This window comes from Anomaloglossus baeobatrachus, chromosome 11 (genome assembly GCF_048569485.1).
Source record: "Anomaloglossus baeobatrachus isolate aAnoBae1 chromosome 11, aAnoBae1.hap1, whole genome shotgun sequence".
Lineage (NCBI taxonomy): Eukaryota > Metazoa > Chordata > Amphibia > Anura > Aromobatidae > Anomaloglossus > Anomaloglossus baeobatrachus.
In genome coordinates, this window is record NC_134363.1 from 193944512 (window position 1) to 193959451 (window position 14940).

The 14940-nt window shown below is 59.2% G+C and overlaps 1 protein-coding gene across 3 annotated transcripts in view; it reads right to left on the bottom strand.

Annotated features, from left to right (window-relative positions):
- The window catches only part of PRDM10 (PR/SET domain 10), a 73319-nt gene that overhangs the window by 10689 nt on the left and 47690 nt on the right, over positions 1 to 14940 (bottom strand). For all 3 annotated transcript variants that reach the window (XM_075328961.1, XM_075328959.1, XM_075328960.1), the window contains exons 5-11: positions 12906 to 13013; positions 10429 to 10669; positions 9814 to 10055; positions 7331 to 7534; positions 6785 to 6857; positions 4748 to 4865; positions 4272 to 4398 (exon numbers count right to left, since the gene is read on the bottom strand). In XM_075328961.1, the coding sequence (XP_075185076.1) occupies positions 4272 to 4398; positions 4748 to 4865; positions 6785 to 6857; positions 7331 to 7534; positions 9814 to 10055; positions 10429 to 10669; positions 12906 to 13013 (1113 nt within the window). The remainder of the gene's footprint in view (positions 1 to 4271; positions 4399 to 4747; positions 4866 to 6784; positions 6858 to 7330; positions 7535 to 9813; positions 10056 to 10428; positions 10670 to 12905; positions 13014 to 14940) is intronic.

Here is a 14940-nt window from a genome sequence, read left to right on the forward strand (position 1 = left end):
CCTCTGCAGATCTGGATTACTGCCGGCCACACACCGACCTCTGCAGATCTGGATTACTGCCGGCCACACACCGACCTCTGCAGATCTGGATTACTGCCGGCCACACACCGACCTCTGCAGATCTGGATTACTGCCGGCCACACACCGACCTCTGCAGATCTGGATTACTGCCGGCCACACACCGACCTCTGCAGATCTGGATTACTGCCGGCCACACACCGACCTCTGCAGATCTGGATTACTGCCGGCCACACACCGACCTCTGCAGATCTGGATTACTGCCAGCCGCACACCAACCTCTGCAGATCTGGATTACTGCCGGCCACACACCGACCTCTGCAGATCTGGATTACTGCCGGCCGCACACCGACCTCTGCAGATCTGGATTACTGCCAGCCGCACACCAACCTCTGCAGATCTGGATTACTGCCGGCCGCACACCGACCTCTGCAGATCTGGATTACTGCCGGCCACACACAGACCTCTGCAGATCTAGATTACTGCCGGCCGCACACCGACCTCTGCAGATCTGAATTACTGCCGGCCACACACCGACCTCTGCAGATCTGGATTACTGCCGGCCGCACACCGACCTCTGCAGATCTGGATTACTGCCGGCCGCACACCGACCTCTGCAGATCTGGATTACTGCCGGCCGCACACCGACCTCTGCAGATCTGGATTACTGCCGGCCACACACCGACCTCTGCAGATCTGGATTACTGCCGGCCACACACCGACCTCTGCAGATCTGGATTACTGCCAGCCGCACACCAACCTCTGCAGATCTGGATTACTGCCGGCCGCACACCGACCTCTGCAGATCTGGATTACTGCCGGCCACACACAGACCTCTGCAGATCTAGATTACTGCCGGCCGCACACCGACCTCTGCAGATCTGAATTACTGCCGGCCACACACCGACCTCTGCAGATCTGGATTACTGCCGGCCGCACACCGACCTCTGCAGATCTGGATTACTGCCGGCCACACACCGACCTCTGCAGATCTGGATTACTGCCGGCCGCACACCGACCTCTGCAGATCTGGATTACTGCCGGCCACACACCGACCTCTGCAGATCTGGATTACTGCCGGCCGCACACCAACCTCTGCAGATCCGGATTACTGCCGGCCACACACCGACCTCTGCAGATCTAGATTACTGCCGGCCACACACCGACCTCTGCAGATCTGGATTACTGCCGGCCACACACCGACCTCTGCAGATCTGGATTACTGCCGGCCACACACCGACCTCTGCAGATCTGGATTACTGCCGGCCACACACCGACCTCTGCAGATCTAGATTACTGCCGGCCACACACCGACCTCTGCAGATCTAGATTACTGCCGGCCGCACTCCAACCTCTGCAGATCTGGATTACTGCCGGCCACACACCGACCTCTGCAGATCTAAATTACTGCCGGCCACACACCGACCTCTGCAGATCTAGATTACTGCCAGCCACACACCGACCTCTGCAGATCTAGATTACTGCCGGCCACACACCGACCTCTGCAGATCTGGATTACTGCCAGCCGCACACCAACCTCTGCAGATCTGGATTACTGCCGGCCACACACCGACCTCTGCAGATCTAGATTACTGCCAGCCGCACACCAACCTCTGCAGATCTGGATTACTGCCGGCCACACACCGACCTCTGCAGATCTGGATTACTGCTGGCCACACACCGACCTCTGCAGATCTGGATTACTGCCGGCCACACACCGACCTCTGCAGATCTGGATTACTGCCGGCCACACACCGACCTCTGCAGATCTGGATTACTGCCAGCCGCACACCAACCTCTGCAGATCTGGATTACTGCCGGCCGCACACCGACCTCTGCAGATCTGGATTACTGCCGGCCGCACACCGACCTCTGCAGATCTGGATTACTGCCAGCCGCACACCAACCTCTGCAGATCTGGATTACTGCCGGCCGCACACCGACCTCTGCAGATCTGGATTACTGCCGGCCACACACAGACCTCTGCAGATCTAGATTACTGCCGGCCGCACACCGACCTCTGCAGATCTGAATTACTGCCGGCCACACACCGACCTCTGCAGATCTGGATTACTGCCGGCCGCACACCGACCTCTGCAGATCTGGATTACTGCCGGCCGCACACCGACCTCTGCAGATCTGGATTACTGCCGGCCGCACACCGACCTCTGCAGATCTGGATTACTGCCGGCCACACACCGACCTCTGCAGATCTGGATTACTGCCAGCCGCACACCAACCTCTGCAGATCTGGATTACTGCCGGCCGCACACCGACCTCTGCAGATCTGGATTACTGCCGGCCACACACAGACCTCTGCAGATCTAGATTACTGCCGGCCGCACACCGACCTCTGCAGATCTGAATTACTGCCGGCCACACACCGACCTCTGCAGATCTGGATTACTGCCGGCCGCACACCGACCTCTGCAGATCTGGATTACTGCCGGCCACACACCGACCTCTGCAGATCTGGATTACTGCCGGCCGCACACCGACCTCTGCAGATCTGGATTACTGCCGGCCACACACCGACCTCTGCAGATCTGGATTACTGCCGGCCGCACACCAACCTCTGCAGATCCGGATTACTGCCGGCCACACACCGACCTCTGCAGATCTAGATTACTGCCGGCCACACACCGACCTCTGCAGATCTGGATTACTGCCGGCCACACACCGACCTCTGCAGATCTGGATTACTGCCGGCCACACACCGACCTCTGCAGATCTGGATTACTGCCGGCCACACACCGACCTCTGCAGATCTAGATTACTGCCGGCCACACACCGACCTCTGCAGATCTAGATTACTGCCGGCCGCACTCCAACCTCTGCAGATCTGGATTACTGCCGGCCACACACCGACCTCTGCAGATCTAAATTACTGCCGGCCACACACCGACCTCTGCAGATCTAGATTACTGCCAGCCACACACCGACCTCTGCAGATCTAGATTACTGCCGGCCACACACCGACCTCTGCAGATCTGGATTACTGCCAGCCGCACACCAACCTCTGCAGATCTGGATTACTGCCGGCCACACACCGACCTCTGCAGATCTAGATTACTGCCAGCCGCACACCAACCTCTGCAGATCTGGATTACTGCCGGCCACACACCGACCTCTGCAGATCTGGATTACTGCCAGCCGCACACCAACCTCTGCAGATCTGGATTACTGCTGGCCACACACCGACCTCTGCAGATCTAGATTACTGCCAGCCGCACACCAACCTCTGCAGATCTGGATTACTGCCGGCCACACACCGACCTTTGCAGATCTAGATTACTGCCGGCCACACACCGACCTCTGCAGATCTAGATTACTGCCGGCCACACACCGACCTCTGCAGATCTGGATTACTGCCGGCAACACACCGACCTCTGCAGATCTGGATTACTGCCGGCCACACACCGACCTCTGCAGATCTGGATTACTGCCGGCCACACACCGACCTCTGCAGATCTGGATTACTGCCGGCCACACACCAACCTCTGCAGATCTGGATTACTGCCGGCCGCACACCGACCTCTGCAGATCTGGATTACTGCCAGCCGCACACCAACCTCTGCAGATCTGGATTACTGCCGGCCACACACCGACCTCTGCAGATCTGGATTACTGCCAGCCGCACACCAACCTCTGCAGATCTGGATTACTGCCGGCCACACACCGACCTCTGCAGATCTGGATTACTGCCGGCCACACACCGACCTCTGCAGATCTGGATTACTGCCGGCCACACACCGACCTCTGCAGATCTGGATTACTGCCGGCCACACACCGACCTCTGCAGATCTGGATTACTGCTGGCCACACACCGACCTCTGCAGATCTGGATTACTGCTGGCCGCACACCGGGCTCTCACTGACTGCGGTTCTGCCGGCTGCACACTGACTGCGGTTCTGCCGGCCGCACACCGGGCTCTCACTGACTGCGGTTCTGCTGGCCGCACACCGGGCTCTCACTGACTGCGGTTCTGCTGGCCGCACACCGGGCTCTCACTGACTGCGGTTCTGCTGGCCGCACACCGGGCTCTCACTGACTGAGGTTCTGCTGGCCGCACACCGGGCTCTCACTGACTGCGGTTCTGCCGGCCGCACACCGGGCTCTCACTGACTGCGGTTATGCCGGCTGCACACTGACTGCGGTTCTGCTGGCCGCACACCGGGCTCTCACTGACTGCGGTTCTGCCGGCCGGTGAAACGCTAACACCTGACAATATGGGCGCTCTGCGCACACATACCTGACTTCCAAGTCCGCACTTTTCTCTTTCTCCTGTAATATCCAAACGCACAAATTTTGGTGGCCTCCCTGGTCTCCTTCCGGGCCCAAATTTCCTCCGTGTCCTACCTCGCCCACGTGTTTTCGTCCTGGTATTTCAGAAAAGCATAAAGGAGCGTTACTTGAGCCTGTAGAGGAGCGCTGGAGCCGGTGCAGACACCGTGTGATGGAGTCTGTGCTCATGTGGACCTGCCCCGGCAGCACAGACGCTCCACTAACGGGAGATTCCCATTCATTGTGTGGAAAGACTGGAGAAATCCAGGCGCGGAGCCGCACAGCCCCATACAGAGCAAGCACCGCGCATTCATCATCCTCCGGTCCAGCAGCCGGACCGCCAGCCTCAGCATTGGGACCCCCAGGCTCCCCTCCAATGCCATGTATACACTGGCCACATACAGCATCCGTCCGCCCACAGAATATACAAAGCCTCCAGACAACCTGCTGAAGAAGTCCAGCTTCTCGTCGTGGGAGTTCAGATGCTGCTGGAGCTGCTCCGAGCTCATGAAGCGGCGATTACACTCGTAACACGGCCAGTTCTTCTCCTGCTCCCTGAGAACTAAAGCAAAGAGACAATCAGGCCGCGGCCGCAGACGCCACCCCGAGGGGCACAAGACGTAGACGCCACCCCGAGGGGCACGAGACGCAGACGCCACCCCGAGGGGCACGAGACGCAGACGCCACCCCGAGGGGCACAAGATGCAGACGCCACCCCGAGGGGCACAAGACGCAGACGCCACCCCGAGGGGCACAAGACGTAGACGCCACCCCGAGGGGCACGAGACGCAGACGCCACCCCGAGGGGCACGAGACGCAGACGCCACCCCGAGGGGCACGAGACGCAGACGCCACCCCGAGGGGCACGAGACGCAGACGCCACCCCGAGGGGCACGAGATGCAGACGCCACCCCGAGGGGCACGAGACGCAGACGCCACCCCGAGGGGAACGAGACGCAGACGCCACCCCGAGGGGCACGAGATGCAGACGCCACCCTGAGGGGAACGAGACGCAGACGCCACCCCGAGGGGCACGAGACGCAGACGTCACCCCGAGGGGCACGAGACGCAGACGCCACCCCGAGGGGCACGAGATGCAGCGGCCGCAGACGTCACCCCGAGGGGCACGAGACGCAGACGCCACCCCGAGGGGCACGAGACGCTGACGTCACCCCGAGGGGCACGAGACGCAGACGCCACCCCGAGGGGAACGAGACGCAGACGCCACCCCGAGGGGCACGAGACGCAGACGCCACCCCGAGGGGCACGAGACGCAGACGCCACCCCGAGGGGCACGAGACGCAGACGCCACCCCGAGGGGCACGAGATGCAGACGCCACCCCGAGGGGCACGAGACGCAGACGCCACCCCGAGGGGAACGAGACGCAGACGCCACCCCGAGGGGCACGAGATGCAGACGCCACCCTGAGGGGAACGAGACGCAGACGCCACCCCGAGGGGCACGAGACGCAGACGTCACCCCGAGGGGCACGAGACGCAGACGCCACCCCGAGGGGCACGAGATGCAGCGGCCGCAGACGTCACCCCGAGGGGCACGAGACGCAGACGCCACCCCGAGGGGCACGAGACGCTGACGTCACCCCGAGGGGCACGAGACGCAGACGCCACCCCGAGGGGAACGAGACGCAGACGCCACCCCGAGGGGCACGAGACGCAGACGTCACCCCGAGGGGCACGAGACGCAGACGCCACCCCGAGGGGCACGAGATGCAGCGGCCGCAGACGTCACCCCGAGGGGCACGAGACGCAGACGCCACCCCGAGGGGCACGAGACGCTGACGTCACCCCGAGGGGCACGAGACGCAGACGCCACCCCGAGGGGCACGAGACGCAGACGCCACCCCGAGGGGCACGAGACGCAGACGCCACCCCGAGGGGCACGAGACACAGACGTCACCCCGAGGGGCACGAGACGCAGACGCCACCCCGAGGGGCACGAGACGCAGACGCCACCCCGAGGGGCACGAGACGCTGACATCACCCCGAGGGGCACGAGACGCAGACGCCACCCCGAGGGGCACGAGACACAGACGCCACCCCGAGGGGCACGAGACGCAGACGCCACCCCGAGGGGCACGAGACGCTGACGTCACCCCAAGGGGCACGAGACGCAGACGCCACCCCGAGGGGCACGAGACGCAGACGCCACCCCGAGGGGCACGAGACGCTGACGTCACCCCAAGGGGCACGAGACGCAGACGCCACCCCGAGGGGCACGAGATGCAGACGCCACCCCGAGGGGCACGAGACGCAGACGCCACCCCGAGGGGCACGAGACGCAGACGCCACCCGGAGGGGCACGAGACGCAGCTGACTCTGCACATAGGCTGGAGATAAGCAGCCGTCACACAAGGCCAACGCAGCCTGTCATCAGGAGACAGCCTGATCCTTATTTCTCCAGCACACAGTCCTCACCACCCTTGGAGCTGAGAGATATGGGGTGATGGCCGCTCCTCTTACCCTTCCTCTCCTCCTGGGAAATGTCATGAATCTTTTGGTTTACGAACTCTGCATATGACGCGGCGTACCAAACCTGTGAGGAGAAGAAACCCGTTATACTGCATGATCTGCAATATCACAGCGGTGACCCCAGCCCACCACCACAGGGAGCGCTGTCTGCAATATCACAGCGGTGACCCCAGCCCACCACCACAGGGAGCGCTGTCTGCAATATCACAGCGGTGACCCCAGCCCACCACCACAGGGAGCGCTGTCTGCAATATCACAGCGGTGACCCCAGCCCACCACCACAGGGAGCGCTGTCTGCAATATCACAGCGGTGACCCCAGCCCACCACCACAGGGAGCGCTGTCTGCAATATCACAGCGGTGACCCCAGCCCACCACCACAGGGAGCGCTGTCTGCAATATCACAGCGGTGACCCCAGCCCACCACCACAGGGAGCGCTGTCTGCAATATCACAGCGGTGACTCCAGCCCACCACCACAGGGAGCGCTGTCTGCAATATCACGGTGGTGACCCCAGCCCACCACAGGGGTCTCCTACCCTCAGCTCCTGCTTGGGCTCGATGTTCTTGATGGTGGTGTAGTAGATGTGCTGTCCGTACTGATACGCCACCAGGTTCTGCTCCAGGTGATTCTGGGCCGGACGCACAAACATCATCCAGTTACAGAGACTTTCCTCCGACAGATCAAACCACAGATCCTCCTGATACGGCTCCGGCGTCTCCAGGGAAGAGTGTAACAAGACCTGAGAAAGAAATCATTGTGACAGAATGAGAGGAGAGCAGAGCCTGCACCCCCATCACCCCGATACAGAGGAGAGCAGAGCCTGCACCCCCATCACCCCGATACAGAGGAGAGCGGAGCCTGCACCCCCATCACCCCGATACAGAGGAGAGCAGAGCCTGCACCCCCATCACCCCGATACAGAGGAGAGCAGAGCCTGCACCCCCATCACCCCGATACAGAGGAGAGCAGAGCCTGCACCCCCATCACCCCGATACAGAGGAGAGCGGAGCCTGCACCCCCATCACCCCGATACAGAGGAGAGCAGAGCCTGCACCCCCATCACCCCGATACAGAGGAGAGCGGAGCCTGCACCCCCATCACCCCGATACAGAGGAGAGCAGAGCCTGCACCCCCATCACCCCGATACAGAGGAGAGCGGAGCCTGCACCCCCATCACCCCGATACAGAGGAGAGCAGAGCCTACACACCCATCACCCAGATACTGGGGGAGCGGAGCCTGCAGCCCCATCACCCAGATACCGGGAGAGCGGAGCCTGCAGCCCCATCACCCAGATACCGGGAGAGCGGAGCCTGCAGCCCCATCACCCAGATACCGGGAGAGCAGAGTTTGCAGCCCCATCACCCAGATACTGGGAGAGCGGAGCCTGCACCCCCATCACCCAGATACAGAGGAGAGCGGAGCCTACACCCCCATCACCCAGATACTGGGGGAGCGGAGCCTGCAGCCCCATCACCCAGATACCGGGAGAGCGGAGCCTGCAGCCCCATCACCCAGATACCGGGAGAGCAGAGCTTGCAGCCCCATCACCCAGATACTGGGAGAGCGGAGCCTGCACCCCCATCACCCAGATACAGAGGAGAGCGGAGCCTACACCCCCATCACCGAGATACTGGGGGAGCGGAGCCTGCAGCCCCATCACCCAGATACCGGGAGAGCGGAGCCTGCAGCCCCATGTCCCAGATACCGGGAGAGCGGAGCCTGCAGCCCCATCACCCAGATACCGGGAGAGCAGAGCTTGCAGCCCCATCACCCAGATACTGGGAGAGCGGAGCCTGCACCCCCATCACCCAGATACAGAGGAGAGCGGAGCCTACACCCCCATCACCCAGATACTGGGGGAGCGGAGCCTGCAGCCCCATCACCCAGATACCGGGAGAGCGGAGCCTGCAGCCCCATCACCCAGATACCGGGAGAGCAGAGCTTGCAGCCCCATCACCCAGATACCGGGAGAGCGGAGCCTGCAGCCCCATCACCCAGATACCGGGAGAGCAGAGCCTGCACCCCCATCACCGAGATACCGGGAGAGCAGAGCCTGCAGCCCCATCACCCAGATACCGGGAGAGCGGAGCCTGCAGCCCCATCACCCAGATACCGGGAGAGCAGAGCCTGCACCCCCATCACCCAGATACCGAGGAGAGCGGAGCCTGCAGCCCCACCACCCAGAGACCGGGAGAGCAGAGCCTGGAGCCCCATCACCCAGATACCGGGAGAGCGGAGCCTGCAGCCCCACCACCCAGATACCGAGGAGAGCGGAGCCTGCACCTCCATCACCTCGATACCAGGAGCGTCACCACAGGCTCGCTGGAAGTCTCTGCTCAGGCCGCACAGCTAAGTTCTGTAGGGTTCATCCATACATTAGCGGCATGTATCCCCCCTGTACAACATCTGTGCAGATCACACCATACTGAGCCGTACAAATGGTGAAATTACCTGAAATAAGTCAAGCAGAGAGTGTGGCGTCCAGTGTCCCTCATGTGACCCATCCCTTGTCCTATTTCATATTAGACAGAATTACTACGATAACCCCCAGTCTAATGTAGAAATCAGTATGCGTTACATTGTAAGGTCCTAAGAACAGTCATGGGGGCGGTGCCGCTCCTCAGTCACGGGGGAGGTGCCACTCCTTAGTCACAGGGGCGGTGCCGATCCTCCAAGAGTCATGGGGGTGGTGCCGCTCCTCAGTCACGGGGGCGGTGCCGCTCCTCAGTCACGGGGGCGGTGCCACTCCTTAGTCACAGGGGCGGTGCCGCTCCTCCAAGAGTCATGGGGGCGGTGCCGCTCCTCAGTCCTGGGGGCGGTACCGCTCCTCAGTCACGGGGACGGTTACGCTCCTCAGTCACCTCCGCATGTGCCAGACATCGACACCAACCAATGACCGCTCTATATGAAGCTGGTAGTGGTTGGAGGTGGTGACAGGGCTGAGGCTTCGCTCCTCGGCTTTATCCCCTTTAGTAGTTTTCCCTCCGATCCCACAATATAATGTAGCGATTCCGCACCTTCAGGTGGATGTAGGTCTCTTTCAGCTCCGACTTTTTGACTAACGGTCCTTCCAAGGGCCCAAACTGTGTGCGCTTGGGTATACGGCGCTTGGAGTAAACTCCGCCAAGGAAGCGATCGATGTAGAGGACCAGAGGCAGACTGGCGCGAGCTCGGGTTAAGACGGGGCGGTTAGGAATGGGATGGAGGGCACCATGTTTGGGGCACACGGAGGGATGGGCGTTGTTACACTCCTCACACCCTGCAGGACACAAGAAAACACAGAATAAGCATCTTACAGGCTCGGATCTCAGCCGAGCAGGCACAACACGTCCGTCACATGCCGAGGTCTCCACCACTGCCGGATCAGAGACTGTGACATGCCGAGGTCTCCACCGCCACCGCCGGAACAGAGACTGTGACATGCAGAGGTCTCCACCACCGGCGGATCAGAGACTGTGACATGCCGAGGTCTCCACCACCGGCGGATCAGAGACTGTGACATGCCGAGGTCTCCACCGTCACCGCCGGAACAGAGACTGTAACATGCAGAAGTCTCCACCACCGGCGGTGGCTCATAGAGACTGACAAAAAGACAGGCCTGTAATAAAAGCAACGTCTGAGAAATAACTCACACAGATCATTGGGATCAAAGGGGCGAGGAGGGTCAGGATCCCACTCATCTAAATCAGAGTCCTCTCCTTCATCTTCATCTTCCTCGTCGTCATCATCATCATCGTCTTCATCGTCCTCATCCTCATCATCATCATCCTTTGCTTGGGAGTCAGCGCTTGAGCTCTGCAGCGTGGCCATGTCTGCTGTACTCTCCACACCGTCCACAAGAGGTAAACCGCTCTGGTGTACGGACAGCGACGGCTGAAAAGCAGGAAAAGACACGCGAGTCTCCAGCAGATCGGACGCGGCCGTCATGTCATGCCGGGAGAAGACACGCGAGTCTCCAGCAGATCGGACGCGCCCGTCATGTCGTGTCTGGGAGAAGACACGCGAGTCTCCAGCAGATCGGACGCGGCTGTCATGTCGTGTCTGGGAGAAGACACGCGAGTCTCCAGCAGATCGGACGCGCCCGTCATGTCGTGCCTGGGAGAAGACACGCGAGTCTCCAGCAGATCGGACGCGGCTGTCATGTCGTGTCTGGGAGAAGACACGCGAGTCTCCAGCAGATCGGACGCGCCCGTCATGTCGTGTCTGGGAGAAGACACGCGAGTCTCCAGCAGATCGGACGCGCCCGTCATGTCGTGTCTGGGAGAAGACACGCGAGTCTCCAGCAGATCGGACGCGGCTGTCATGTCGTGCCCGGGAGAAGACACGCGAGTCTCCAGCAGATCGGACGCGGCTGTCATGTCGTGTCTGGGAGAAGACACGTGAGTCTCCAGCAGATCGGGCGCGGCCATCATGTCGTGTCTGGGAGAAGACACGTGAGTCTCCAGCAGATCGGGCGCGGCTGTCATGTCGTGCCTGGGAGAAGACACGCGAGTCTCCAGCAGATCGGGCGCGGCTGTCATGTCGTGCCTGGGAGAAGACACGCGAGTCTCCAGCAGATCGGACGCGGCCATCATGTCGTGTCTGGGAGAAGACACGCGAGTCTCCAGCAGATCGGACGCGGCTGTCATGTCGTGCCTGGGAGAAGACACGCGAGTCTCCAGCAGATCGGACGCGGCTGTCATGTCGTGTCTGGGAGAAGACACGCGAGTCTCCAGCAGATCGGACGCGGCCATCATGTCGTGTCTGGGAGAAGACACGCGAGTCTCCAGCAGATCGGACGCGGCCATCATGTCGTGTCTGGGAGAAGACACGCGAGTCTCCAGCAGATCGGACGCGGCTGTCATGTCGTGCCTGGGAGAAGACACGCGAGTCTCCAGCAGATCGGACGCGGCTGTCATGTCGTGTCTGGGAGAAGACACGCGAGTCTCCAGCAGATCGGACGCGGCTGTCATGTCGTGCCTGGGAGAAGACACGCGAGTTTCCAGCAGATCGGACGCGGCTGTCATGTCGTGTCTGGGAGAAGACACGCGAGTCTCCAGCAGATCGGACGCGGCTGTCATGTCGTGCCTGGGAGAAGACACGCGAGTCTCCAGCAGATCGGACGCGGCTGTCATGTCGTGCCCGGGAGAAGACACGCGAGTCTCCAGCAGATCGGACGCGGCTGTCATGTCGTGTCTGGGAGAAGACACGTGAGTCTCCAGCAGATCGGGCGCGGCCATCATGTCGTGTCTGGGAGAAGACACGTGAGTCTCCAGCAGATCGGGCGCGGCTGTCATGTCGTGCCTGGGAGAAGACACGTGAGTCTCCAGCAGATCGGGCGCGGCTGTCATGTCGTGCCTGGGAGAAGACACGCGAGTCTCCAGCAGATCGGACGCGGCCTTCATGTCGTGTCTGGGAGAAGACACGCGAGTCTCCAGCAGATCGGACGCGGCTGTCATGTCGTGCCTGGGAGAAGACACGCGAGTCTCCAGCAGATCGGACGCGGCTGTCATGTCGTGCCTGGGAGAAGACACGCGAGTCTCCAGCAGATCGGACGCGGCCTTCATGTCGTGTCTGGGAGAAGACACGCGAGTCTCCAGCAGATCGGACGTGGCTGTCATGTCGTGCCTGGGAGAAGACACGCGAGTCTCCAGCAGATCGGACGCGGCTGTCATGTCGTGCCCGGGAGAAGACACGCGAGTCTCCAGCAGATCGGACGCGGCTGTCATGTCGTGCCTGGGAGAAGACACGCGAGTCTCCAGCAGATCGGGCGCGGCTGTCATGTCGTGTCTGGGAGAAGACACGCGAGTCTCCAGCAGATCGGACGCGGCTGTCATGTCGTGCCTGGGAGAAGACACGCGAGTCTCCAGCAGATCGGGCGCGGCTGTCATGTCGTGCCTGGGAGAAGACACGCGAGTCTCCAGCAGATCGGGCGCGGCTGTCATGTCGTGCCTGGGAGAAGACACGCGAGTCTCCAGCAGATCGGGCGCGGCTGTCATGCCGAGCCTTATGGCAGGAGGCAGGACACTCACTGCCCTGCGCTCTAGTATTTTGGGCTGGGGGACGCTCACCTGGACCCTCATAGAAACACTGTGTGCGACTCTCCTGATGCACATTCTGGCCTCCTTACCTGCGGCAGTGCCTCCAATGCCATGGCCTGCGCAGATTCGGGGACGCTGCTGAGCACCGCCAGGTTTGCCGCATTCATGCTCTGTGATGCCGGCAGTAATACCGTAACCTGGAATATAAAGCAGAACATGTGAATATGTATACATGGCGCGGCGCGGCACTACATTTCACGGCATGACACAACAGTACACAACAAGGCACTACACAACACAGCACATCACTATACTACACAACAAGGCAGAGCACTACACTGCACAGCACAGTATGAAACGGCACTACACAATACGGCACAGCACGACATAGCACAACACGGCACTACACAACACAGCACAGCATGACACGGCACTGCATAAGAGCACAGCACGATGTACAGTGCCTTGTGAAAGTATTCAGCCCCTTGAATTTTTCATCCTTTTCCCACATTTCAGGCGTCAAACATAAAGATAAAAATGTTAATGTTCTGGTGAATTGCTGGTATTGAAAGGAAACTTCAAGTCCCAGAGAGACAGGAGACTATGGGTGTACTAACTTATGGTGACCGCAGGAATGAATGTGTCTCATGGATTCATGTCTTTTTACATCAGTTAAGAGATGTGCTCCTCTGACCATCCGGGGGCGTCACAGCCCGGACCAGACCCTTATCAGAGGACAATAACACTCTCACACTGAACTGCAGCAATATTTATGGCCACAACAGTTTCCCGCCATAGTGATAGTTCTATTTCATATAACTTGGTTTGTTTTTTTTTCTTTACTGCACTATTCTATGTCCTGTTGTGTATAAATATGTGACTCTTCAGATTTTGTGCTATACCTCGCCTGATGAAGAGACCTGCGGAGTCTGGAGCTGCGATTATCCCCATCTTTTCAGTCACCATTAAAAAGGTATCAACCGCTGAGGACTTCAGTTCTTTTAAACAATTTTTTATCTCTACTGGCTAACACGGTACAAAGATATATTTTACCTGTATCATAATGTTCTGCTGAAGAATCAACAACAAGTGACACAATTGTGAAGAGGAAGGAAATTTATTGCTTATTTTACACTTTTATAAATAAATATCTGAAAATTGTGGCGTGCAATATTATTCATCCCCTTTACTTTCAGTGCAGAAACTCCCTCCAGAAGGTGATTGAGGATCTGTGAATGATGCAATGTTGTCCTAAATGACTGATGATGATGAATATAAGCCCCTGTGTGTAACAAGTCTCCATATAAAGGCCCTGCTCTGTGATAGTCTCATGTTCTGTGTAAAGCACATCATGAAGACCAAGGAACACAACAGGCAGGTCCAGGATACTGTTGTGGAGAAGGTTAAAGCCGGATTTAGTTACAAAAAGATCTCCACAACTTTAAACATCCCAAGGAGCACTGTGCAAGCGATCATATTGAAATGGAAGGAGCATCATACCCCTGCAAATCTACCAAGACCCGGCCGTCCATCCAAACTGTCATCTCACACAAGGAGAAGACTGATCAGAGATGCAGCCGAGAGGCCCATGATCCCTCTGGATGATCTGCAGAGATCTACAGCTGAGGTGGGAGAGTCTGTCCATAGCACAACAATCAGTCGTACACTGCACAAATCTGGCCTTTATGGAAGAGTGGCAAGAAGAAAGCCATTTCTCAAAGATATCCATAAAAAGTGTTGTTTAAAGTTTACCACAAGCCACCGGAGACCCCAAACATGTGGAAGAAGGGGCTCTGCTCAGAGGAAACCAAAATCACACTATTTGTGCACAATGCCAAACGATACTAGCAACACAGCGCATCACCCTGAACACACCATCCCCACTGTCAAACATGGTGGAGGCAGCATCATGGTTTGGGCCTGCTTTTCTTCAGCAGAGACAGTGAAGATGGTTAAAATTGTTGGGAAGATAGAAGGAGCCAAATACAGGACCATTCTTGAAGAAAACCTGTTGGAGTCTGCAAAAGACCTGAGACTGGGACGGAGATTTGTCTTCCAACAAGACAATGATCCCAAACATAAAGCAAAATCTACAATGGAATGGTTCACAAATAACCGTATCCA